Raw genomic sequence first — 25108 nt, 5'->3', positions numbered from 1 at the left:
CACTTACAGTACAGACCTCAAGATACCTGAACCACAAACAGCCTGAAGAGTTGAATTTGTTTTAATTTGTACTATTTTGAAAATAACTGGTAACTATCTATAACCAAGTGCATTTGAGATTGTTGTCAAGCCTGCACATAAATAAAAATGAATTGGTCTTGTTTTCTCATTTTTGCTTGCTGTTGCAGGTAAATAAATAAGCAGCAAAGAATGGCAAAATGTTCTGTAACATGTATACAGCAAAGTAATTTGAGAAGCCTACTGAGAAGTAGTTTTCAGCCAGGTTAATTTAAATTCTTGTTTCTATATTAATACAGTCCTTAAAGAGAAGCAACACATCCCAGATGGCCAGAGATAATGGTCAACATTATGTTAAAAGGAGAGGTTTATTCTTCTAGTTTGAAGTGATGTTTCTATTACAACACTAACTAAAATGTAAAGATATTAAAGTTAAGCAATTAATATGCACCAATACATTTTCCAGCAGCTGCTTTTAGTCAGAACTATTCAAACTTTTACAGAAAATTTAGTGATTCTAATTACGAAGTCTATACTCTTCATAAATGCTTTATAACATCAGGTAAAGGAAAATGGCATAAAACCCAGCATGTATGCATTCATTCAAGAAAATACACTCTCTGCATAATCCACTCTGTCATATTAAATACAGCTTTATTAAAAGTAAAGAGAAAAAACTCACCAAATTTCTACAGCAACTGCTTGGTTTAAAACTGGGAATGCACATTTATAGGGTTTGCAAGACGCTACTACAATACTTTAATATTTGGGGTGTGTTCTACATCAGTCAAAAGCAATTAGCAAGTACCAAATTCTTTCCCTCCCCTGGATTAAGTGGTTTCTTGATGCAGCCCATTTGCTCTTATCAGCATACTTGCATCTTGGCAAATAGTGGCTAAATTATTTACAGCATTCTCTTCTACTAAAAGCTTACAGTAGCAGATAAAGAAATGGTTACTGCTTAAAGGGATACAGCCTCTCTTACCTTTAATGAAGTAAGTGCTTAGAAACCTGTGCAGCTTTTTCACTGCAATTGCAGAGTTCGTGTATTTGTAACTAGGTGATGACGATTGGCTAAAAACTGTGCTAAACCCCAAGATAAATGGACCTTTTGCTTCCATTCTCCTAGAAGTACAATTTCATTGGAGGTTATTTTAGATTATCTGCTAGAGTAAAGAAAACCATATGGTTTCCTCATTGATTGGAGGCCACTACGATTTTCTTTAATATAATACTGAATATAATTGCTGGCTTGAACTTACAAGTTTAAACATTTAAAAAGTTTTTAAATTCTGTATCTTTGTAAATCAACCCCAAACTGTGGTATTAGTATTGCTGAGACACCAATGATACCTTTGCACCTGAGAATCCTCCACTAAATAATGTATGAGATGCACTTTTACAAGTCAAGCTTTCTAAATTAAAATACACAATAAAAGCTGATATTTGAATTAAAATAGGTTAAAACAGAAGCTATCCCTACTTAGTTAGACTTCAACCAGACCCCAGACCACCTCATTTGCTTCCGAAATGCCCTCGGAAATGAAGGAGCAAGCCGCTCAGTTAAGGGACAGTTTGAGTTGGGCAATAAATGCTGGATTGGTCAGCAATTCCCACATCACATGAAAGAATAAGGGCTAGAAAAATAGAAAGATGAGTAACTAGATCACGTCACCTACTTGCATCATTTATGTGATGTTGCACCTCTGGCGCCAGCAATATCAGAAATGAGGAAACAATGCTGTTGGCAAACATGCTGTATAAATATAATAGAAACACAAACCTTTCATGGCTATCTAGCGAATCAAGTGGATTTTTTAAAATCAAATCTGCTTTTAGTCTGTAATGAGGTAGCAATTTATCAGGAGACTGGAGATGTTGAATCTGAAGCAAAAAAAAACAGCTGGAAGAACGCTACATCAAGCAGCATCTGTGGAGGCAAAGGGGCAGTTGATATCTCAGGTCGAGACCGTGCACCAGTCCTCTAACATGTCATTTTCTGCAACCTGGCCGAGATTCTATACCTTCTGCAACATGTACAATTTCCTGTGGTTGGTAAACAATGAGAGTAGAAGAGACATCCCAAGTGGGTGTAAACTTAACACTTTAATACAAGCATATCCTGCAAATCCTTTATTGATATTTAATGAGGAACATTTGCTCTAAAGCCTGTGACGATGATCAGCTATGAACAGTATTTAATTTAATTTGTCACATTAAGTGTTTGTAGAGGCTTGACCACTTTTATTTTTACCCTTAAACCATAAAGCTTTTATAATTGTGATCCATTCATTCCTGCGCCAGCCCAATGGGATTACTAACTTGCTAACAGAAATCCCTTAAGTGGCATTTTGACAAGAGGCAGAAACAGTGACCAAACAGTGCTCTCTACTCAGATAACACACACAAAATGCTGGAGGGGCTCAGCAGGTCAGGCAGCATCTATGGAAATGAATAGAAAGGTCTTGGCCCAAAATGTCGACTATCTATTCATTTTCATAGATGCTGCCTGACCTGCTGAGCTCTTCCAGCAACTTGTATGCATTGCTTTGGATTTCCAGCATTTGCAAACTTCCTCGTGTTTATGATTCTCTACTCAGATATGCAGAAATAACCTTGTTGCACCTTGATAGACAATTAGCAGAAGTCAAGACATGAACATGTTGGATAACTTTTGGGTACCACATCCATCACCAAGTATCATACTTCTAGTGATACTGCAGGAAAAAAGATATATTACAATTCATACCCACAAGCCCAAGCATTCAAACCCAGAAATGATTATGTGGAATTGCCTCTAGTTTCCAGGTTATCAAGAATGAAATAGCATATCATCCTGGTGATTATAAGGTCAATTTCTCCTCCTAAGTTCTTTTAAGACAGAGCCTTGATATCAAGTATGACTTATTTCTATCAATTTGTGGGTTCTAAAGCACTATTAATCCCAATGGTTTGGTAGCACAGCAGTTAGCGCAATGATTTACATCACCAGCAATCATCAATCAGGGTTCAATTCCTGCTTCAGTCTTGAAGGCGTTTGTATGTTCACCTTGCGACTCTGGTTTCCTCCCACATTCCAAAGACATACGATTAGGGTTAGTAAGTCATGTGCATGCTATATTGGCACCGGAAGTATGACAACACTTACAGAATGCCCTCTACACATCCTTGGACTGTGTGGTCGTTGACACAAAAACAACGCATTTCACTGTATGCTTCAATGCACGTGTGACAAATAAGGCTCTTAACTTAACCTTAAAATCTCAATGTGGGAACTGCAGGCTCTTCCACACACAAGACCATTGATGGTGATGGGTAAGGAAGTGTGTGATTTGTGAGGTGGTATGCACACGCCACCATTTATACAGGTCCTTTCCCTGCTCCCAAGACATGGGCTCCAGATGTTCAACATCATCCTGAGCAATCATTGGCCAAATTCCCAGGAATCATCTCAAAGAGGCTTAGAGCCCAGCATTACATAGTGCAAGCCAACACATACAATGTCATTGTTCTTGTCTAAGGCTTGAACCTTGGCACCATCTCCGTGTTAGCATGTTAATGCCAATTTATGTACCTGGCAATGTGGAACAGCACAGAGTGTAACACATCCCTCAATAGCTTCCAATTTAATAACTCTGGGGAGGGTGGGGTGGCTGCATTCCTTGCAAACAGTCAATATCATGATTTTCCAAAATGCAAACTATCACTCCTCTAATAGTGGAACACCTTTCTTGATGTATGTGCCAAAAATCTGAGTTGAATTAAAAATAATCTTATGTTTATTTTCCCCACAGAAATTCTATATTCCTTGAGAGTGAATTTTACTTAATATCTTGATTTGTGAATTCTGCAAGGGCAAAGTTTTCATAAATCAAACAGATGTAACAAATACAAGGGGGTCGAAGCTGCTAAACAGAGTCAAGCGATGAACTGTGTAGTTATCTGACCCTAGCATTTTTTTACTTCATTTTGGACAAAGCTCTTTGATTTTTCGGCTTTACAAGGTATTGCTAATTGCCAGGTTTGCTTTCTGTATCTTTCCTAAATCTAAGGAGGTTTTTTGTAATCATTACTCCACATGTTCAATGGCAAACCAAATTTCAGATCAATATATTCTTGAAATTCTCTAAAATTTATTACAAATATTTGGGGATAGCTAGCCATGCCATTCAATAGCCACCTCTAATTTCTCAAGCAAGTATTAGTGAACCATTTCACTGAACTGCTGTAGCCCTCGGAGTGGAGGTATCACTATTGTTAGGCAGGGAGTTCCAGGATTGTAACATAGCAATGATAAAGTATGATACATTTTGACATCAGAAAGATCTGCAAATTTAGAAGGAAATTTGAGGATGCTCAAATCCCCATACATTTTAAACGTTGTCCTTTGAGATGGCATGTGCCAAATACTGTTGGTGAATCATCAGAATGTTTTGTAGGCGTTCTAATACCATGTTGGGGCAAATGAGTTTTAGGTGGTGCATGGAGTACCAATCAAGCTCTTGGATGATAATGGGCTTCAGCAAAATTGTTGAAGCTATCTGTCCTCATTCACCCGATAGTTGTACAGCTTTGAGGAGTTGTGGGGGGTGGTGAGCTACTCACTGTAGGATGCTAACCAGCTCAGATTACCATAGAATTTATTTGGCAGATCTAAAAAATGTCACATTTTTTCATTAATATGTTAATGCATCAATCTGACTGCTATATTAGGGAAGGAAATATGTATGGCTTATGGCTTTCTTCAGGTGGTATACAATACTCTGTAGCCTCAAGGTTAAAACTAATTCCTATTTAAGATAACTAGATTGATTACTTGATTGAGATTGTTGTTTAAAGAGTGATTAAGAATATTCTATGCTTACTAGAATTTAGAGAACATATAGATTAATTCATTGATTCTGAGAAAGTAGATGCTGAGAGTCAGTTTTCTCAGTCAGTTTTCTAGAAATAACGAGCATAAGCACAAGGATGGACAAGAAGAAATATTTTTACTCAATGGACTATAAATTTTTTTAATTTTCTAGCAACATCTGTCGTATTATAATTCATACACACAAGCCATGGTACTTTGCTCGGACAATAATATGGTGGGATAGGCCTCTAGTTTCCAGATTTTAGATAATCAGAAAAATAATGGTGGGATATACTCAAGACTGATTTCAGCAGAGTTTTTGACAGCAAGGAAAATGGAACTCAGAAGTGGAAGAGGAATAGATTGTAATCTTAGTCAATGGCAGAGTAGGCTGGAGGGCTAGCATGATCTACTTCTGTTCTGTTGCTCATGTTCTTCAGCTTTAAACAACTTTTACCACTGTATACAATTTTGCTACTAAATACAAGTATATTGCTTGCTAAATTTTAAAATTTTGGTCCTTTTATGAAAAAGTGTTGTGAAAAGCCAGAATAAGAAGAGAACTGGTATCATCAATCAGGAAATGGCAGGTGGAATTTCTGGGACATGTATTGAGGAAAGAGAAGCTCAAAAATCTTGAAGTGACAGGAAAAATTAATGGAAGAAAAAGTTGCAGTCAACAGCGCATGACATTCATGAGTCACATGGATGAACAGGCAAAAGCTCTGTAGAGCTTATTAGAACTTCTCAGATTAAAGAGACAGATGGAAGACCATGTTTGCCCTGTCATACGATACGGCACATAATGATGATAAAGATTCCTTTATTTAGTTTCACTCTAATATGATCAATAAAACTTAAGAGAATAGTGTTACAGTGCATCTTCTCTTGTACTCTTAACATCTTTTTGCGCAGAGTTACAATCATACATCACAGAAAGAGGCCCTTTGGCTATTATGTGATTGCAACAATCAGGCACCCATCTGTAATATAATCCTATTTACCAGTACTTGATCCTGTAGGGAACAAAATACTAATGCCAAAAGGTTAGTTATATAATTAAACAATATTCCAATAGGAATGAAATTATCACATATTTGGATAAAGTCTTGCACTTCTGTTAAAAATAGCAGTTTCCCCAAGACTCATACCCTCATGCAAAAATTGGATATTGATTTATAAATTGTGCCATAATGGAACTGAAGTGATATATGACATAAGATTGTTTTTTTTAGCAATTTCTGAGAAATTACTATTTCTATGATTTCACAATTCATTAATAGTGTCAGCAAATTCTAGTAAGTCATAGGGAGACAAGATAGACCTGCTGGTCACAGAAAACATTACTGACATCTCTCTTCAAGAAAGGTTAGTTATATTCCATTCCATAAAAACAATGTTCTACAATCAATATGGATTAGTACTGTCTCACACAAAATATAAAAAAAATATTTCAAAATGATATAAAATGGCAATAAAACTAAAGTAATGCTTATCAGATAAGCTACATAACAAACATAAAAATCATGCAACAGGCATGCACCAGGCATAATTGTGCAAAAGCATCTCCAACTTAAACCCTCAATTTTTTCCAATATTGCCTGCAATTTTTACCCTATTGATTGAAAACGCTTACATTTTCCAGCACTTTTCTCTTATTTCCCTCTCTGCCAATACTTCCTCTATGTAAGCATTATTCTCTATAGATGGTACTGTCAGTATTTAATTCCCAGAATGTCACAACTGAATTAAATGCAGCACCCACGCATGCATTTCCAGTAAGATTACTGGATAACAAATGGGAGTGGGAATTCTGCTCAACTTTCCCCTCGCTCATCCATGGAGTAAGTGCTCCAAATGTTACTCCGTTGACATTACAGTACAACTCAGGGATCAAATTCAGACGTCCTTAGAACAGAACAATATATTTTCATTACTATCTGAGCCACAAAATACGTTTCTTAACCTAAGGGAGATGGGAGTGCTTACATGTAAAACTTAAAAAGATAAATAATACTGGAGTTTGTTCACATTTAGCATAAGATTACAATGATACAACTTTGTTGCAAAACATAGAAAGAAGAAGAATATTACCAGGCACAGTGCAGAGGAAATTTGGCTCCAAAAATGATGTCATTCATAATGGCACAAGTGCAAATTAGTCAGACTACAGAGAACCGACACAGCAATATGACACATGCAAGCTACAGCTAAGTACAAATAGAAGCAAGCTACGTGATTGAGAAACATGCTGTCTGGAGCAGGTACCTGTAAAACTGCAACTGCCGTTTGGGACTCCCGTATCGGGCACTTCAGGCAGCATGACAAGAGAAAAAGTGCATATCATAAATCAAGGAACAAGTATATTCACAGAGTCATAGAGTAATATTGCACAGAAACTAAACCTCTGATGCACCTATACAAGAAAATAAAGCAAATGTTTACTTCAAATGAAGGTATAGTATATTATTGGTAGATTGCCACAAAGCAATTTTTTTAAACTGCACTATTACATTCATTTTACAAAAGGGGTGTGTTTTTACCAAGTCTTCCTGAGGGAGAAATGAACCACATTGAAATATTCAAACTTGACTAAAAAGGAAATCAAATTTCTTAATAAATTCTGAAGGTCAAATTAAGTTCCAACATGAAATAGAATGTCTCTATCGCCAACAAGTGCCATAATTCAGTGGGGAGTGGGTTAGTGGAAGTCAAATAGTCAAGGAAAATCCCACTGATTTACTTATTGGCTTTCAAACAAATTATTAATTCAATGACAGTATGCACAAGATAAAAGTTCCTTTATTACTCAGTGCACTGTTTATATATGAATCTAAAGAATGGTTAAGAAGTACTATTAAATGAGTAATGTCCATTACCATTGAAGGTAGTCAAGTTTAAGATGTCCTCAGATAAAATGTGGATAATTATACAATTCGAAAGTATAAGTTTTTCTTTGTATCCCACAACTATAAATAAATACTGTGTACAACAAAACACTAACTTTGACTCAAAGTGAAACTGACTAATTCATTCACATTTGAAACTACTTCAGTAGTTTTCTATGTACAAATTACACTAATCCCTAACAATCCTGCAGAGAAAAAACCCCAGAACAAATCAGATTTTTATCAATTCAATAAGAATAAAAAAATTAAAAGCTTAGTGACCCCATTTCTCAATTCTTTCTGTAATAAACAGAATTATATGGAATAAAGGAAAATAAAATTTATTGCATGTGTCAATGCAGAAAAGACTTTTTTTTTAATCCCAGGAAAGCACAGCCATATTTATTTCTTTAAACGACACTGGCCCATTTTTCAACCAATGGTGAAGGTATCCCAATGACACCATAACAGAGATACAGGACTTTGACCCAGCAAAGGTGAAATGGCATGTATTTTCCAAGGTAGGATGGTATGGGAATAGAGGAGAATTTGGAAGTACTGACATTCTCATACCCAACTCTGGTTTATTGGTGGTAGTGGCATTGGATTTGGGGGAGTTACAAAAGTTTTCTGCAGAGTTCCTGCAGCACATCTCATAGACAATGCACATGATGCAGCTAATCAGGGAGTCATTTGCTTACGCCCAAATTGCTCTTGTAGCCATTGTACTTACATTGGTGATCTAGCTATGTTTCAAACAAGTTGACTGCCCAGCACCACTATATCTCTCCATCCTCCTCCTAGGACTGAAATACCAAACAATGGCAAGGGTTATGGCTAATGTTGTGAAATGGTGAGTCCAGGTCCCGTTGTACATCCAGATTAGGCCTGTGCGCATTCAAGGGATGCATATAAAAACAACTAATGATGGTTGTACCTGAAACTCTGTCCCTAAGAAAGTCCTACAAAAATGCCAAGGATTTTGACATGATTGGTCTCAAGTATACACTGGACAACAAAGATTTTGCTTCTTGAATGTTGCCTGGGCACGCAAATGCTACATGGCAGAAGAGGTCTTAGAAGAACAGGACATGGAATCTGGAGGATGCAGACCAAGATGCCGTGATGCACAAGCCAGGAATAGGAAACAACACTGATACTGATAAAGATTTTGAACTCTATGTCGAGTAAACCCCATCTGATAACTCAGTCCAAGTTAAATGACGTGGTCAGATTAACCCAAGTTAAATTTGGGTCTGCCAAAGGCAAAAGCAGTATTATTGGGTTCAAGATTGCAAGAATGGAATTGGCTGTCACCAGCTACAAATTTTTCTGTGAAGGATTTCAATATTTGAGACAGAATAACTGATGTCAAGATTAAGAAAGGCATTTTTGTTGGTTGACAAATCTAACAGGCCACCAATGACACGCAATTCAAAGAACTTCTAGTGGAAATGGAGAAAATCGCATGGGTGGCATTCAAAGATATTGTTGAAAATTTTCTAGGCAACTATAGAGCACTAAACTACATGCAACTGGTTGACAACATGCTTCAAGCATTACAGAACCATGAAGTTCAACATGTCGATTTCTTCCTTGCAAAATCTTGGCACTGACAGTGATGAGCATGGTGACATGGTATCCATCAATGCTGGCTGATTACCATTGGACACTTAAGCGAGAAGCCTCAGGCACTGAGTGCAAACAAAAATCATCAAGAAAACTGTTTTAGCTTAGTTGAACTATTTCAAAATGACAGTACCGTTATGCAATTAAATGCATTATATTCAATAAGTTAATTTCTTGTTTCTCCAAATTCCTACGTGATGCAAGTAGTCTGAAATTATATTTGCATTCAGCTTCAAGCGGTCTATCATGAAGAAAGTAAATTTCTGAGGGAGCAACACTTTCAAAAGAAAAAAATGTTGCCTAGCTTCATCTGCCTTGTTGCTGGGTATGCTTGTTGTTTATAATGAATAAAATGAGCAGAAACACAAAGCAAATAGATATCCCTAAGTGCTATTGGCAGAGATATAGTACAGAATGCCCCACTTACTTTCAATGAATGTCCTAACTAGTTTTGCAATGTAGCATATAATGTGTTATTCGACCGCCATGAGAAAATGGCAGCTAAAGGAAACATTAAACTTGGTTAACACTTTTGACCATCAGGATGATTTGATTTGTTGCCATGGTGGAAAATAGTATTGGTCAGCAACCTTAAAATGGAAACTGGTCATAAAATTATACTGCAGTCACACTTGGCCAGATATCCGTTTAGATCCACCACACCTCATAGCATCTGGTGGATATAACTGTCACCATGATGCAATCTCTAGGCACTAGATGGAAGTAGCAATGATTTCAAAGGTTAGCGCTTCTGGAAATAAACAATGGACACTCAAGGGGAAACAAATGAAAGTCATCTTTCCTAAAAGATTTTTTCACTGCAGCATTTTCTTTAAAGACTGGATTTTTTAAATCAACCTGAGCAGATCATTCACACTCACAATGCCCGATTCAATACATATCTAGTCCTGAAGCACACTGTTGCTGAAGATCATGTATTAGAAGGTGATCCAAAAAGGTTTAACAGAGTTGCTGAACTACCAGGCCCTGCCTGCTCAAACACTCAGTGCAAGGTCACTAATTTGTAATCCATATTGAGAAGGTAAAAAGCAAATTTACAAAGCACAACAAAAGTAAAAAAAAAGATCAGGCACAAAAGAGTGGATATTGTTTTGCTATTGATCTGGTAAAGTAGAATCCTCCTTTGAGAAGGCAAGAAGAACAATGGCCCAGTTTTAAATTTCTATTAATGATGTACATAAACATCAAAACACAATTCATTTTTAATGGCAGTAACAATTATTAGGTTTTTTTCTTACATCAAATGTATTATTTATTTTCAATATACCTTTCCAAGTTTTATGTACATTTTTTTCTAAGGGAGAGTAATTACTTTCCTGCAGGTGGTGTAGCAAAAATGAAAACACAATTAATGTTTTGGAGTTTAATTAAAATTTAGAATTAGGAGGTACAATACTGGAAACACAATAGTCTCCTCTCAGTTAAACGCCCATAAGCAAGAATTCATAAATGTGGTATATAATACCTGCAAATGGCAGTGTACAGCCCTTGTTTCCACCTTCCTGAAATCAATTATTCCACTGCAATACTGCCACCACTAGAGGCAGAAGTAAACCTAATATTTCCTTGATTTTTCTCTCTCCGTCCTATCCCATGTGGGTGAAAAAAACTTTTCATTAACAATCCAGACATCAGAAACTTGACCAACTACTCAGTGAAGAAGCACGTTGGTACAGTTTCATATTTAACATGCATATATGCATATAAAGGTCAGCCAACAGTTCCTAATAATAAAAAAAGTTCCTTTGATCTATACTTTGGTGATTTTCAAATTACTTTTTAAGTTATGGTTACCAGAGGCATACAGGATAGGAGCAGGCCCTTTGGCCCATCATGTCTGTGCCAAGAATGATGAATACGTCTACACAAATCTCATTTTATTCACCCCACACTCCCATCAACACTCCTCCAGATTCTATCACTCACCAAAAAAGTTGGCTCAATTTATTTGCTATCTCACATGCTTTGAAATACAAGAGAAATCTGGAGCACCCAGAGGAAATATAAACAGCCACAGAGAAAATGTGCAAACTCCAATAGGCAGCACTGGAGATCTGGCTGCAGCCTGATGGCTGGAGCTGTGAGGCAGCAGCTCTACTTGCTGCACCACCTTGTCAGAATCAGACTCTGATCCATTATCACTGACATGTCCCCACTGACTCTTACCAATTTATTAATGCACCACAGAAAGCGTTCTGTCTGCATGCACAACAGCTTGATATGGCAACTACTCTTCACGTGAGCAAAAGAAACTGCAAAGAGCTCTGGACACAGCTCAGAACATTACAGGAACCAGCCCTCCCTCTAGGACTCTGTCTACATTTCTCACTGAATCAGTAAAGCAGCCAGTATAATCAAAGACACCACCCATCCCAGACATTCTCTCTTCTCACCTCTACCACTAGATAGAAGATGCAAAAGCCTGAAACAACATACCCCCAGGCTCAACGTCAGCCTCTATCCTACTGTTATCAGAATCTAGAATGGACTTCTTGTACAATAAAGTGGACTATTGGGCTCACCATCTACCTTGTTATGATTTTGTACTTTATCGTTTACCTTCACTCCACTCTCTTGGTAGCTTTTACACTTCATTCTGCATTCTAACTCAATGCACTTTAAGGGTTCAGTTCCAGGAGGTATAAAGGTTTGGGTTTTGAAGTTTGTTTATTAGTGTTCAGGGAATTGCTGAGCTGTAATAGACAAACAGTAGTCTGGTGCACGTCTTGCAGTTGTTTACGTGCTCCTAAGCAGAGTGAAGAGTCAGTGAGATTATTTCCACTGTGGCCCAGTTAAGGCTGTAGATAAAATGCAGCAGGCCCTGGTTCTTACTCAGGCAGGAGTTAATTCTAGTTATAACCAACATCTCGAAGCATTTCATAATGGTAGATTTGAGTGTTACCAGGTGATATTCATTGAGGCTGCTCTCCCTGCTCACTGGAACGATTGCTGCCTTTTTGAAGTAGGTAGGATCCTCAGACTACAGATGTCTTTGAGTACTCCACCTAGCTGGTCAGCACAGGTTTTCAGCACAGGTCAGCACAGGTCACAGGCTGTGTGAGGGTTCACACTCTTGAAGGATGTCTAGCCTCTGAGGTATAGATCAGAGGGTCACTGGATATTGTGGAGATTCACACAATTATAGTGTTATTCTCCCTTTCAATATCTATACTAGGCACTGAACTCATCAGGGAGTGAAGCATAATTGCCATTGACGCTGTTGCATTTTGCCATAGATAGGGTGTAATGGCACAAAAACCCCACCTCAGCAGTTCTGCATCTTCCCCTATCACTAGCTTCACTTGGAGTTGCCTTTTCGCTCTCATCATGGCCTTCCTTAAGTTGTACCTGGACCTCTTGGAGGATTTTGCTTTGTTGATCTTGAACATATATCCAGCCCTCAGCAGACTATGAATCTCCTGGATCATCCAGGTTTTCTAGCTTGGGAAAACTCAGTGTGTTCTCAAAGGCACACACTCTAAATCTTAATTTGTATAATTCACATCAAAAATTAAACACTCATTTAGAATACTTTCAGTAACATTCAACCATTCTTGAATTTGACAAAATAAGAAGCATTACAATAGGCTTCTTGTGGGCTACAGGAGAGTACATCAGATCTCAGAAATTTGTCATAACTGCATCAAGTGCACCATCTACTGGTCCAATAGTTACTAACTTCTTTTAGACAAATTATTAGGTTAAGCCAAATATATAAAATGCAACCTTGAGGAATTAATAGAAAGAAATTGCCTAAAATTCAGACTTCCATTACTACCAATTACACTGTACTGCCTTCTTGCACTGTGCATGAAAAACAAATGAACTCCTACTTTAATTACTCTTTCCTCAGGACTGCAAGTATTTCAACTTCAGGTTCTTTTTAATCTAACACTTATTAGTCGAAAGCTTCTCTTGCTTTCTTCAGCTTTGTCAGCTTCCTTTAACTGTGAGTCTTCCCTCTGAGGCATTCAGGTTTCAATTTAAAATAAGATCCAGATTTTAAAATCTCTTGAAATCAGCAGATGCATTTGGTTAAATCTCACACTTACATTAAGTCTTTCACTCAAATAAAGAAATTAAAAAGAACCAATTAAAAAATTGGGATGGCAAACTGGTATCAAATCAAATAATACATATTGCAAACAAATTAATTAAAATGAGAATAATGAAAAATCAACAATGTTAGAACCACAATTTGTAACTTCACTTTACCATCAGGATTGCCTTGACTAATGCACTTGTTGTCAACCTCAACATTATCAAAGTCTAATTCATTCAAAATATTCCACCACCTTCCTGTCCCATTCTAAACTCAATCCCTCTATCACAACCAACTATGTTAACATTCAATGCCGCAATTTCACCAATACGTTTATATGAAGATCCTCAATCTCATCCTCTCCTGGCTATGATTTCCTTTTAGCACTTGGCCAGTGGTGAAACTCCTGTCAAGAGTTACTGAGGGTAGAGAAACAAAGGTCAAAAGTCCACTCTTCACTTTACTGAGATCAGGCTGATGTTATTGCTTAAAATGAACTGATCTGTCATCTCCCTTAGTAAATGACATACTTCAGCACTTTCACAAGACTTAATTTTATAAACTGAGACTTCACCATATTATGATGGCATACAACACTAATTTCAGTGCTGTATAAAAATGGGTTGGGCTAGATTACATTATCAATTGTCCGGAGGAAATTTAACCCTTCATCTTCTACATACAACTACTACCAAGTCAACAGCAGCTGCATCTTCAGTCACTAAAATTCTTATGTCTTTACCCTTCTCCTTACTTGGTTAAATATAGATAGCCATATTCTTGGTATGCTCTCTTAAAATCTCCTAATCCAGTGCATACTTATTTCCCCTTTTGCCTCAGTGACCCACTTTGGGATGTTTTCCTCTGATAGTAAAACAGTATTATAATAAACCTCTGATAAATCTGACCATTCAGAAATCCTGATGTTCAGCAACTGGCTCACCAGGTAATAAATGCTATTAAGCCACCAGGGTCTCCATTCTGGTGCTCTCTTCTGACCAGCCAGAACACCACCTCTCGTTCTCAATTCTGACTAGCTGGGCCCCCGTTCCTGTGCTCTCTCCTTACACATCAGGGCCCTGCTTCCCATGCTCTCCTTATATTAACCAGGGTTCCATTTCCTGTGCTTCCTTTAAACTTACCGAGTTCACTGAGGTATTCACTATAACACTAGGTAATATTTTAAAATAGTGAATTAAAAATGTGCTGGGGTATTAATAGAACAGCACAACCAAAGCTCTGCATGAGCCGGATTATCAGAGTTTCACTGCATACATCTGAATGTTCTTCCACTTGTAAACAGAAAGCTGGTACTTAAATTGTAAATCCCATCTGGAGATCCTGTGCCTGAACGATGTAAACCTTTCCACTCACTGCCTGTGCCTCACCTGTAAATCATACCCGGTGAGCCTGTGTGCCTTAGAGATAGTCGAGCCGGTGAGTCTGTGGTTGATTCCGGATACATCAGGTCAGCCGCTACAGCCAACAGAATGGATGGTTATCCTCAAAGTGCCACTCGCAGACCCTGCAGCAACACAAAACCAGAGACAGAGGCGTTATGAGCAACCCTTCTAGACAATTGTTCATTGCAGTTTACAATATTAATACAACTATTGTAAGAGATGAAAAACGGATTTGGGACAAATTTTGCCAAATGGTCCCTTCATTAGTATATTCTCTGCAGCTGGCCATGTCCTTCAACCCTGCATTTTGCAATACCTTCTCATTTATCATTTCATTACATACATGCACATTTGATATAGGACTGATGTTCTCAGTGCCAATCTAAATGCTTGCACTCGGCTTTGCAAACATAGGCCAGCAACTGGTGAGACATTGCTCTATTTCATAGAGCTGGGAACATCCTGGAATGCTTTCCTTTGTTCATGTAGTACTCTCCTGCCATATTTATGACAGGAGTCTTATATCAGTATGTGAACAATGTAGCATGCCAACAGAGTGACAGCATGGGCTTGGCACTGGGAATATTGGAGTGCTGAGAGATTGTTCATGGATATGCAGGAGTTCAGAGATAGGGTCAGTGGTTTCTTTCAGGTGTTTAGTGATGCCTGCTATATGTAGCCATATTTCAAAAGCATACAGGAGCACAGGAATTAGCAATGCCCAGTAGACAATGAGCTATCTGTGAGATGTGTGGTCTTGATCTTCATACATTTTCCTCCAAAGATTACCAGTATACATTGACGACCATAGTGAATTTCGTCATTACTGTCTGTCTTCACTTAAAGGTGGCTCCTGAGATTTGCGGAAAATAATCTTGTAATTTAACTATGGGATCCAAGATACCATTCTGGTAAATTTACATCATTACCATTTGACCTTGAGTGACACACTTGCAGTGATGTGAAAGATGTTAGTTGATCCTTGTTCAATTATGGATTTTGTTCAGCAGAAATATAGATTTTACCCCGCTTGCCAGGATGCTTAGATTACGTGAGGCTGAAGTCTTAAACAAACACAGTAAAGAACAATTACCACTATTATTTCTTTCTCTGACCTCAAACAAAATTTCAGAAAACCTTTCCTCGCTTTCTCTCATTTCCCGCACTTTGTTTCAACTTCAGACAACCCTCCCTGCCTACATCTCTCTAGAATTAGGGGTTCCCAACCTGGGGTCCATGAACCCCTTGGTTAATGGCAAGGATCCATGGCATAAAGAAAGTTGAGAACCCCTGCTCTAGATGTTAGCTGCCTGCTCTCTTTTAGACTGAAACTACACCTTACAAATCTGATCATTGCCGCTTGTTCACTCAGTATTGGGCTCAGATAAAAGTAAGGGTATTTATTATTATTATTATTGTTTTGCACAGATTGTCTTCTTCTGCACGCTGGTTGTTCGTCAGTCTTTCTGTAGTTTCTTGTTGATTCTATTGTATTTCTTTGTTCTACCGTGAATACCTGGAAAAAAATGAATCTCAGGGAGACGTACTTTGATAATAAATTTATTTTGAGCTTTGAAGTAAGCATGGGACCTCATATGAGGAAGGTCAAGTTCAGATGAGGGGAGGTGGGGAACTGTACTCTGTTGAGATGGGGATGGAAAAACGAGGAGCTGAAAGGGAGGAGGAAGAGATAAGGACAGGAGGAAGTTGAGGACTAGGGAGAGGAGAAAAGGGAACTGAATTGGGGGACAGAAATGAAAAAAGAGCTGGGCAAAGGGACAATAGACACTGATATGTAATTCCACTGCTTCAAGTTAATGTAGTTGCTGCCTATTTGGTTTGTTCTTTCTAGACATTGACTTTCACACATATTTGATGAAACTTCAAATTTGTGCAACTGAAGTGGTCTTAAGAAAACAAAACACTTAGTGAACAATATTTTGTAATTTATCTCACTTAATTTTAAAGGAAGTCTTTTTGACATCAAGTGAATTTTATTGTCTCTCCGTTCAATGTTTTGTCGAGTGTCTTTAACTTTGTGTCTTTTGCTTCACACTGCTTGAGTTGAATCTCCAGGTTGAAGTCCATTACTTGGGACTTATTTCAATTTCTGTCAGACTCATCTACAATGTGGTATCTTCAGAATGCAAAGAACTAGGTCTTATACAAGATTCCTATTGATAACAGGTAATTGTTTTGATCTTATTTTAATCTAAATTGTATCTATATATTTTACCAAAACACGGCATTAGAGATATGCCTGACCATTTTCTTTACTTCATACACACATGCTGGAGAGTAACTACACCTTTAACAATTTCTTTATATAAAATAAATTAGCTTTGTAAAGATATAAGATGTGACTAAGTCAGTTGATCAGTTTCCTGATGTATTCCTCTTTCAACGATTAATTAAGCTAATTTTAGAGTTGATGCAATATTACAGCTCAAGGTCATTGAAATTTTGTTTGTGCTTTTTTGCAGGTTTCTAAACAGGTTATTTGAAACTCATGAAACAACAAATTTCACAACATATGCCAGTGATACTAAACCTGATTCTGAATTTGACCTTACAATAAAAACGTTACGAAACACTGCATATATGCATCTGTACAAAATCTACATATCACAACTTATCCTCAGCTGAGGAAATCATTAGCTGCGTTAAATTTTCATTTAACATAGATTCATTCCAATACAACACTTCGCAGTTTCAAATCAATTACAACATTCCCAATGCCATTCAAAGCAATTAGTTACAACGTGCATTTCAATAAACTATTCCAGTATTGTACAAGATGATGGCATAAATCCAGCACAGTAAATTTGCAGAGATTAGGCAGAACTTTAACATGTGCATAGTTAAATGTCAGACCAAACTCAGAGACAGTGACATTTCATTGTACAAACTAATCTAACACACAACATCAATTAATTTTTGTCCTCCAAGGCATCCAATCAGAAATGTTTCAACAATTAGTATTAATTTTAAGATAAAGAAAATTTAATTACAACAAAAATATAATTAGCAACATTGCCATTCGAGTGATGAATAGATCGAAAACTGAAGCGAAGATGTGGCAGATTGCAGAGGAAGATGAGGCAAAGAGAATTACAATTAAGTTCAAAGTACATTTATTATCAAAGTATGTACGCAGTATACAGCCCTGAGATTTGGTTTTACACAGACAGCCACGAAACAAAGAAACACCATGGAACCTGTTCAAAGAAAACATCAAACACCCAAAGCACAAAGAAGAACAAATTGCGCAAACGTCAAAAAACAAGTGAAAGACACAGAATATAAAACGTCAAATCACAGTCATTGAAACAGTCAAGGGATGTTCAGTTTAGTTCAGTTCATTTCAATTTCGCGCTATGTTGTTTGTTGACTGTAGGCCGCAGAGCCAGTCCTCCCCGATCAAAATCACACAAAACAGTAATAAAAACAGAGTAACCAGAAACACACACAACATGAACTTTGCCCAAGACCCAAGACTTAAGCAGCATTCAGCAAGAGCGAAACACCAATCAAATGCAGGCAGTTTCCTCCAGGAGCAGTGAGTGAGAGCAAGAGAGAGAGACCGATCAAATCCAGACACCCTCCTCTTGGAGCAGCGAGCAAAAGGGAGAGAGAGACAGATTACACCCAGGCAGACAGTGCTGAACACCCGTTTGCCTTCCGCTAACGTCCTCATTCATTTCAATCACGAGATTAGTGAGAAAGAGTCGACCATGGGCTCATGCCCCGTCTCCAGGCTTCTTGGCCTCCAGGCTGCACACTTCATTCGAAACCTTACCGAACTCCCTCAGAGACAGCCAAGGACCAATCGCTCAATTGGCCCAAATATATACCAGCAAAATGTAAATCACAGGTTCCAATAATAGTAGAATCCTATTTGAAAAAATAAGTAGAAGTAAAAGAAGTAGCTTCATGAACTGTCTGAAGGACATCGCCTTTAGTCGCATGTTTGCTGGTGTCATCTCCTTTTACTCTATTGGCAATACAACAAAAATAAAAATATCTGTTCATATGAATATAAGAAATAGGAGTAGAATTATGTTATTGGGCCCCATGAGTCTCTTTTGCCATTCAACAAGGTCATGGCTAATGTTTTATCTCTCACACCTTTTCCTGTCTTATCTGTCAATTCCTTTAATATGCACAGAGATTTGCTGACCTGGATTTATAAAAGGGAAATTATGTTTGACTAAACCACTGGAACTCTTTTGTATCTTGTAGAATAAGGTGTGAAAGAGTCAGTATATCTAGGTTTCTAGAAGGTTTATAATAAGGTCCCACACAAAAGGTTGCTGAACATGGTAAGAGAACACAAAATTGAGGCAAATAAACTTCATAGATTGAGAGCTGGATAAAAAAAAACCATAAGTGAGCCCTTTTGGAGTTAGCAGGCTATGACTATTGAGGTACAGCATTCATTAGAGCTTGGCGTCCAACTGTTCATTATTTTTTCTAACTGTGGTTTGGCTAATGGGACTAAATTCAACTTTGGCCATGATGCAACACTAGGTGGGAAAATGCACAATGGTAAAGAGACAAACAAGATTCCAAAAGGATATAGACATGCTAAGTGGATAACAAAGTAATAATGTTCAGGCTTGCTAACTTTTCCAATAATTTCACAATGATAGTTATTTCTTCTGTTCAAGCTATTCACTAGACCCACAGTTCTCTACCATCTATGAAAGATTTTTGTATCTTCCTTCATGAGGGCAGAGATTCATTCTTCTGCCATTTTCGTATTCCCCATTATATATCCCCTCAAAACCTATCCGTAAATGACTCACATTTGCATTAATAAGTCTTATCCTTTCTACACATTGCATCCTTTTACCATCCTTACTAGATGTTTGTTTTACTTTCTAGATTTCCCCTTCTTTAGCAATATCTTGGTCATCCCCTCTGAATTCTAAAACATACCCACACTTCATGCTGCACATCACAATCAACAATCAGAAACTAATAAACACTTCCACTAATGTTCTCTCCCCTTGCTGTTTCTTAGCTCCAGAGACTAATTCTAATTCTAATTCTATACCCTGATCTACTGAGCCAAGGTCCTTTCTAACTATGTACTCATATTGTCTGTTATTAACAATACTACCCCCAACCCCTTTTTCCTTTATTACCACATGTTGAATACCTTGACATATTTAGCTTTCAGCTTTGGTTACTCTGCAGCTACATTCCTGTAAGGTAATTAGATTTCAGTAGTATTTGTACTGCTAATTGAACCACCTTACCCTGTATGCTGCATACATTTAGACATCATGGTTATAAATATAACCGTAACATTTTTCTAATTCCATCTGCTGCATGCTTTTGTTTCTGCTGCCTAAGTATTTTGTCTACTACATTTCTAATATTCACCTTTGTTTCTCTTCCTCCTAACTCTTAAGATTTCCAGTCCTGGCAACCTGGATTAAATCTTTCCCACAAGACCTAGGAAATCCTCTTTACCTGGCCCTGCTGAGATGTAACACATCAAAGCTGAAAAGTCCCACCTGCTCCAAACTCTCAGAAATCCAAAGCCATCTCTCCAACCACACAATGATTGCTCAGTCCTACTCTTACTGTACTTCAAGCACACATTAGACACCTGAATATGAAGGAAATGGAGGGGTATGGATGATACACAGGAAGAGGTCATTTATAAATTTGCATCAAAATTGGCACAATATGGGCTAAATAGTCTGTCTAATTCTGTACTCTTCTATGTTGTATGCTCAAATGGCTATGGCAGTAGTCCTCAGATTACAATCTTTGAGGTCCTGCTTTTATATCTCTTTTCCAGTCCGATAAAATCTATTTGCAGATCTATCTGCTTCTACCAATGCCATTTGGTACCATGATAAACCACTATTTCTGGCTCTTTGCTCCCCCTCCCACCCCTTTTTTGGATAGCATGCACAAAATGTTGGAGGAGCTCAGCATGTCAGACAGCATCTGTGCAGGGGAATAAACGGTTAACATCTTGGATCGAGACCCTACATTATCTGGATGCCAGTTAAATAGGGGTATAGCGTGACATCTTGGAGTCACATCCATGGCCAGAGTAATACTCATCTGCACCCCTCCCCCAACTATTAAATCACCTATCACAACTATTGTCATTCTTTTTTATTCCCTCCTGTGCAACTTAGCCATTTATGGTAGCATGCTCATATCGCCGACTGTACTCTGATGAGAAACAGTTGCCCTCCACCATTATCCAAAAGGGAAATTCTGAATATTGAACGAGATTATCCCAGGGGTTTCAGTTCCTCCTAGCCTCTCTGGTGATTGCCATTCCTGTACTGTCTGCCTTGGGACACTGGAGGCATTCATTATCAGCATGTGAGGATGCACATTTCACTCAGCCACACTGTCGATCCATTCCTCATCTTCACGTTTAACCTCATCAAGTAGAAATACATCAGAAAACCCAGTACCTACCTCGGCCTTCATCACTTTCAAACTGTGACATTGCACTTTCTAAGCAACACCAGTGCTAAGTTGCTCCTACTGATTTCACCTATTGCTGCCCCTACCTTACTGATGTTCCTTTACTCTGAAGGCCATGCACTCAAGAAGAAGACTGTGCTCAAATCATGCATTACTCACACCCACATACCAATTCAAATTGTGGTTTACGACAAAGACATCAGTTCCACTGTAAAGTCATTTGGGGTTGTAAAAACTTCATTGAAAGTCCACTCCTCCATCCTGCCCACAACCCATGCACATACACAGTTCTCTAACCCCAGGACTGGTCATCTTCTTCAGCCTCCAGCTGAATTATAGATTCGCAGACACTATATGGCCATTGACTTCTCCAAATGACTCGCAGAGGTGTGCAGACGTGGGGCTCTGGCCGTCAGCCCTTGACTTCTGAACTTCCGATTGATCTTCAGCTTCAATCTGGACTTCCGATCGATCTTTGGGCTTCAATCTGGACTTCCGATTCATCTTTGGGTTTTGATCTGGACTTCCGATCCATCTTCAGGCTTCGATCTATGGTGCTGACTCAGGGCTCACTGATGATGACGAATGAGGAACCTGGATGAGGACCTAAACTCCCGGCCTCAAGCTTTGGGCTTTCTGATGAGACCCCAAACACTGGGCCTCGAACTCTGGTCTTGCAATTGGCATACCTCATTTGTTTTTAATAATTTATTTTAATAATTTTGTTTTGGGAATATTTATCTCTTATCCAGCATCCCAAAACGCAAATTATCTTTGTTTCGCATTTTACCATACCAGGTCAGTGATGGTTTATTTATTTACTGTATTTAGAGATACAGTGCAATGCAAGTTCATTCTCATTGGGAACATACTTTATGAAAGTTGGCCGCCATTATTTCTACAATTCAAAATATCAAAAGTATTGTACATATTTACTGTACAGCTTTGATTCCATTTGTCACCCTAACAAATTCAACATCACTATCTGTTCACAGAATACAGTATCAGAGTGATTTGGCAACCAGGCATTGACACAGAGTTACAAGTTTAAATCCTGTGTAAAGTCAAACAATTAAATAAAAAATAAATTTTAAAGGCTAACCTCTTAATGAACTGTATATACATTCAAGTGGCCACTTCATTAGGTACACCTGCTCATGGATTTAAATATCTAATCAACCAATTATGTGGCAGCACCTCAATGCATAAGAGCATGCAGACATGGTCAAGAGGTTCAGATCAAACATCAGAATGTGGGAAGAAATGTGATCTAAGTGACCTTGACCCAGGAATGATTGTTGATGCCAGACAGGGTGGAGACCAGAAACTGCTGATCTCCTGGGGTTTTCATGCACAACAGTCTAAATGCTCGACCATTGAGATGTTTTCTCAATGAATGAACTCACTTTAAGGACTCTTTATCTCATTATCCCAAGTTTTTGTCATTTATTGCTATTTATTTATTTATATTTGCATTTCCACAGTTTGTTGTCTTCTGCACTCCGGTTGATCTTTCATTGATCCTGTTATAGTTATTATTCTATAGGCTTGCTGAGTATGACCTCAGGAAAATTAATCTCAGGATTGCATATGGTGATAAATAAGTACTGTGATAATAAAATTTACTTTGAACTTTGAACTCTAGTGTTTACAGATAATGAAGCGAAAAACAAAAATAACATCCAGTGAGCATCGGTGAAAATGCCTTCTTAATGATAGAGGCCAGAGGAGAATAGCCAGACTGGTCCAAGCTGACATGAAGGTGACAATAACTCAAATAACCAAGTGTTACAACATTGGTGTGCAGAACAGCATCTCTGGCACACGACATGTTGAACCTTGAAGTGGATGGGCTACAGCAGCAGAAGACCACGAACGTACACTCAATGGACACTTTATTAGGTGCAGGAGGTACTGAGTGAATAAATTCATCTGACAGCTAAAGGCACTTAGACTACAAGGCATGGAGCAGAATTAGGCCATTCGGTCCATTGCATGTATTCTGCCATTCAATAATGGCTGGGTTATTTTCACTTTCAACCCAATTCTCTGTCCTTCTTCCCATGGCCTTGACACCCTTACTTGTCAAGAGCCTATCATCCTCTGCTTTAAATATACCCAATGGCTTGGCCTCCACGGCTGCCTGTGGCAACGAATTCCATAGATTCATCTCCCTCTGGCAAAAGAAACTTCTCCTCATCTCTGTTCTGAAGAGAAGTGCTTCTATTCTGAGGCTATGCTCTCTGGTCTTAGACTCTTCCACTAATGGAAATATCCTCGGCATGGCCTTTCAATATCTGGTAGATTTCAATGAGATCCCTCTTCATTCTTCTAAAGCTGAGTAAGACAGGCTCAGACCCATCAATTGCTCCTCATACATTAATCCTTTCACTTCTGGGATCATTCTCGTAACTCTCCTCTGGACCCTTTCCAATGCCAGCACATCCTTTCTCAGATATGGGATCCAAATCTGCTCACAATACTCCAAACATGATCTGACCAATATCTTATAAAGCCTCAGCATTACATCGTTCATTCTATATTCCAGTCCTCTTGAAATAAATGATAACATTGTATTTGCCTTCCTTACTACCAGTCCAACCTGCCAGATAACCTTTATGGAATACTGCACTAGGACCACCGAGTCCCTTTGCATCTTCAATGGAAGAAAAATCTTCACCTGCTTTCACTCTTGACAAACCTATCTGATTGAAATGTACTTTTCCTTTTATCTATATCATTAATAAGTCAATGACCTTAACTTTAACACATTCGATATACCAGGACAAGAAAAAATTCAACCAAATGGGAAATGCAACATTTCAAGCATTATAAACTCATTAATCTGGAAGTATTTTCACATATTTTGGTGTAATTCATTGGTGTTACCACATACAGTAATGATACCCAACCAGAACTGAAATTACTGGGATAATGCATCCATTGATTCACACACTGGAATGGAGTGATTTGTATCAACCAAGAGTTCAGCAGTTTTGTTCTTTTATCTGCACAAGGTAAACTGGGAACATGGAATTTTATGTTACCATTACCTTTTAGGCCAGGAGGCTGTAGATGTTCAGTCAGTAAACATATACTACGTTGAGTGCAGTAAATTTTGGGGACACAACAGAATCAAGAATACGGAGAAGGTCAATGGACTAGATGTCAGAGTTCACTCATTATCATTTGCAAATAAATCCACATTGGAGCTACTTATGTGGTTAGGAGATGGAAAAATACACACAACACAGGACTCAGGATCATACAGCACAAAAACAAGCCCTTCAAGCCCATCCTGTTCATACTGATCACTGAATACCCATCTATACCAATCCCATTGAAGCACTTGGTTCATTGTTTTCAATGCTTTGGTGATTCAAATTTTCATATTCAGAGACAGAGGGACAGACAACACAGAACAGGCCTTTCAGTCCACTAGCCACACTAACCACTACCAGTACTTGGGATTAATGTAAATGGATTACATTACCAACTGAAGACCTGTAATGTAATACCTTTACACTTATACTACATTAATCCCATATTTGATTCTCTCCACATTCTCAACAAAAACCCTTGTCCATAGTTCTACCATTCATTCTCATATTGCAGTGGCCAGTTATCAAGCGAACCTGCAAGCCTGTGTGATGTGGGTGGAAGTTGGAAGACTTGGATGAAACCGATGTGTCATTACAAAGACAACATGAAAACTCCTGACGGACAGTACCCAAGGTCAAGATTGAACCCAGGTTTCTGGCGCTGTGAGGTAAATACTCTACCTAGC

At 38.2% G+C, this 25108-nt stretch overlaps 1 protein-coding gene across 14 annotated transcripts in view; it reads right to left on the bottom strand.

The window, feature by feature from the left end:
* The window catches only part of kcnab2a (potassium voltage-gated channel subfamily A regulatory beta subunit 2a), a 287858-nt gene that overhangs the window by 142365 nt on the left and 120385 nt on the right, over positions 1-25108 (bottom strand). For 11 of the 14 annotated variants that reach the window (XM_073032037.1, XM_073032049.1, XM_073032043.1 and 8 more), the window contains 2 exons: positions 14842-14978; positions 7142-7183 (listed from right to left, as the gene is read on the bottom strand). In XM_073032037.1, coding sequence (XP_072888138.1) covers positions 7142-7183; positions 14842-14918 — 119 coding nt within the window. In that variant the 5' untranslated portion in view covers positions 14919-14978. Of the gene's footprint in view, positions 1-700; positions 724-7141; positions 7184-14841; positions 14979-25108 lie in introns of those variants that run through there. The other 3 variants (XM_073032048.1, XM_073032050.1, XM_073032051.1) reach the window with 2 other exon arrangements.

The sequence above is a fragment of the Hemitrygon akajei genome, chromosome 29, assembly GCF_048418815.1.
Source record: "Hemitrygon akajei chromosome 29, sHemAka1.3, whole genome shotgun sequence".
In the NCBI taxonomy this organism is placed as follows: domain Eukaryota; kingdom Metazoa; phylum Chordata; class Chondrichthyes; order Myliobatiformes; family Dasyatidae; genus Hemitrygon; species Hemitrygon akajei.
Note: the sequence above shows the minus strand (reverse complement) of the source record. Positions and strands in the feature narration are given on the sequence as shown.